This window comes from Arachis ipaensis, chromosome B07 (assembly GCF_000816755.2).
Source record: "Arachis ipaensis cultivar K30076 chromosome B07, Araip1.1, whole genome shotgun sequence".
Lineage (NCBI taxonomy): Eukaryota > Viridiplantae > Streptophyta > Magnoliopsida > Fabales > Fabaceae > Arachis > Arachis ipaensis.
This window is the reverse complement of record NC_029791.2, coordinates 2,738,219-2,739,776: the sequence shown is the minus strand read 5'-3', so window position 1 is coordinate 2,739,776 and position 1,558 is coordinate 2,738,219. Positions and strand designations below refer to the sequence as shown.

The 1,558-nt window shown below is 27.9% G+C and overlaps 1 protein-coding gene across 1 annotated transcript; it reads right to left on the bottom strand.

Annotated features, from left to right (window-relative positions):
• Positions 100–1,558, bottom strand: LOC107609130 (LOB domain-containing protein 24-like). Its single transcript, XM_016310975.2, has 2 exons — positions 1,362–1,558; positions 100–616 (listed from the first exon to the last, which is right to left on the bottom strand). Exons 1-2 carry the CDS (start codon positions 1,512–1,514, stop codon positions 329–331), a joined length of 441 nt encoding a protein of 146 aa, XP_016166461.1. The 5' UTR covers positions 1,515–1,558; the 3' UTR covers positions 100–328.

Below are 1,558 nucleotides of genomic sequence, written 5' to 3'. Positions count from 1 at the left end.
GCATTATAGTTTATGAAAATTTCATGGAAACTAATAAGGGAATTGTCGAAGCATTTTATTAACTTGATAATTTAATCACATGATGTTAATGTTTTGTAAATTTATCACGAATGTATATCTATATATGGTATATTAATTCTTAAAATTTAGAATGATTGAGAACAGAAAAAAAAAAATCAAATTAAAAGGAACATGGTTAACATTTGGAATTTAAAATTGTCCAAAAAATATAAAATAAGCACCAAATTAAACATCATTTATTATTAGTAATTAAGATACCAATCATTGGCCTCTTTCAACAATTATTCAAAGCTTACCAAAAAAAATTTCAATTGAACCAAGAAGCTATAGTTGGATTGTCCCACTCAAACTGCTCCATATTGCTGCTTTGTGCTTGCAAAACTTCCGAATTTGGTTCAGCTTCAACACGTTGGGTTTGGAGCTTGTAGAAAGTAATCTGAGTTTGAATTTTTGCTAGTTCAATTTCTGCATTTTGAATTTGTTCATACAATGAAGAGATAATGCCAACACACCCATAAACAGGGTCATGAATCCTCCATTTTGCTTCTAAATACAATGCATTTGCAGCTTGTTCTCTTAGATAGGTTGGAATTCCCTGCAATAGTTTACAAAAAAAATTATTGCAATTATTCGATAGATTCTATAAGGATACTCAATGAAGAAAAATTGCAGATAAGCAGTGGTATAGGTTGAGAAAATTTGTTGAGGTCAAAGAATTTTTTAACACAATATATAATGATGGTAAAATTAAACTAAAGTTTGGTTAAGAATATCTATTAATCTTTTTCATTCAATAAATGTATTAAAAATTAGTTTTTAATTCTTTAATAATAGGTTTTTTCTTTAAAATGTTTTCTAAGCATGACATATTTTTAAAAGGCTCCCCTCAACATTAAGCAACACTCATCAACGAGAACAGTGACCAGAGTTTACATTGTAGATACAAAAGCAAAAAATAACTCTAACAAACAACATAAAAGAAATGCCAATGAGTTATAACTCAAATGACATAGTTTCCCCATACTCAGAGGTTGCGGGTTCGAGTCTTCTATCTTTGGTAAAAAAAAAAAACAACATAAAAGAAATGTTTTGTACAATATATATATTTTCTAAAAAATATATATACTTCTTTTAAAAAAATCTCAAGAGACTACAATTGTTTATCAAAACAAATCATGTTCTTAATTCAATATTAAACATTTTCATCATTTGCTAACATTAAAATAATAATATTTTGTATTGATACTCACATTCACTATTAAGGTTAAGATAGTGTATAGTACCTTTTTTTCATAAGATAGTATATATTACTAAATATTATTATGTTGAGGTAAAATAACCTGAAGCATCTTTCCAACATTACTGCCACCGTAGATTTTGTGAACACAAGCAAACTTTTGAGGATCATTGGCAGGAAAACATGGAGAGAAAATGCAATCAGAAGGGCATTTTCTTCTTTGATTCTTGCAAGCAGCACATCTTTCAGAAATCATGATATGATATCTATATAAAGAGATATAAGATCCAGGTAAGAAAA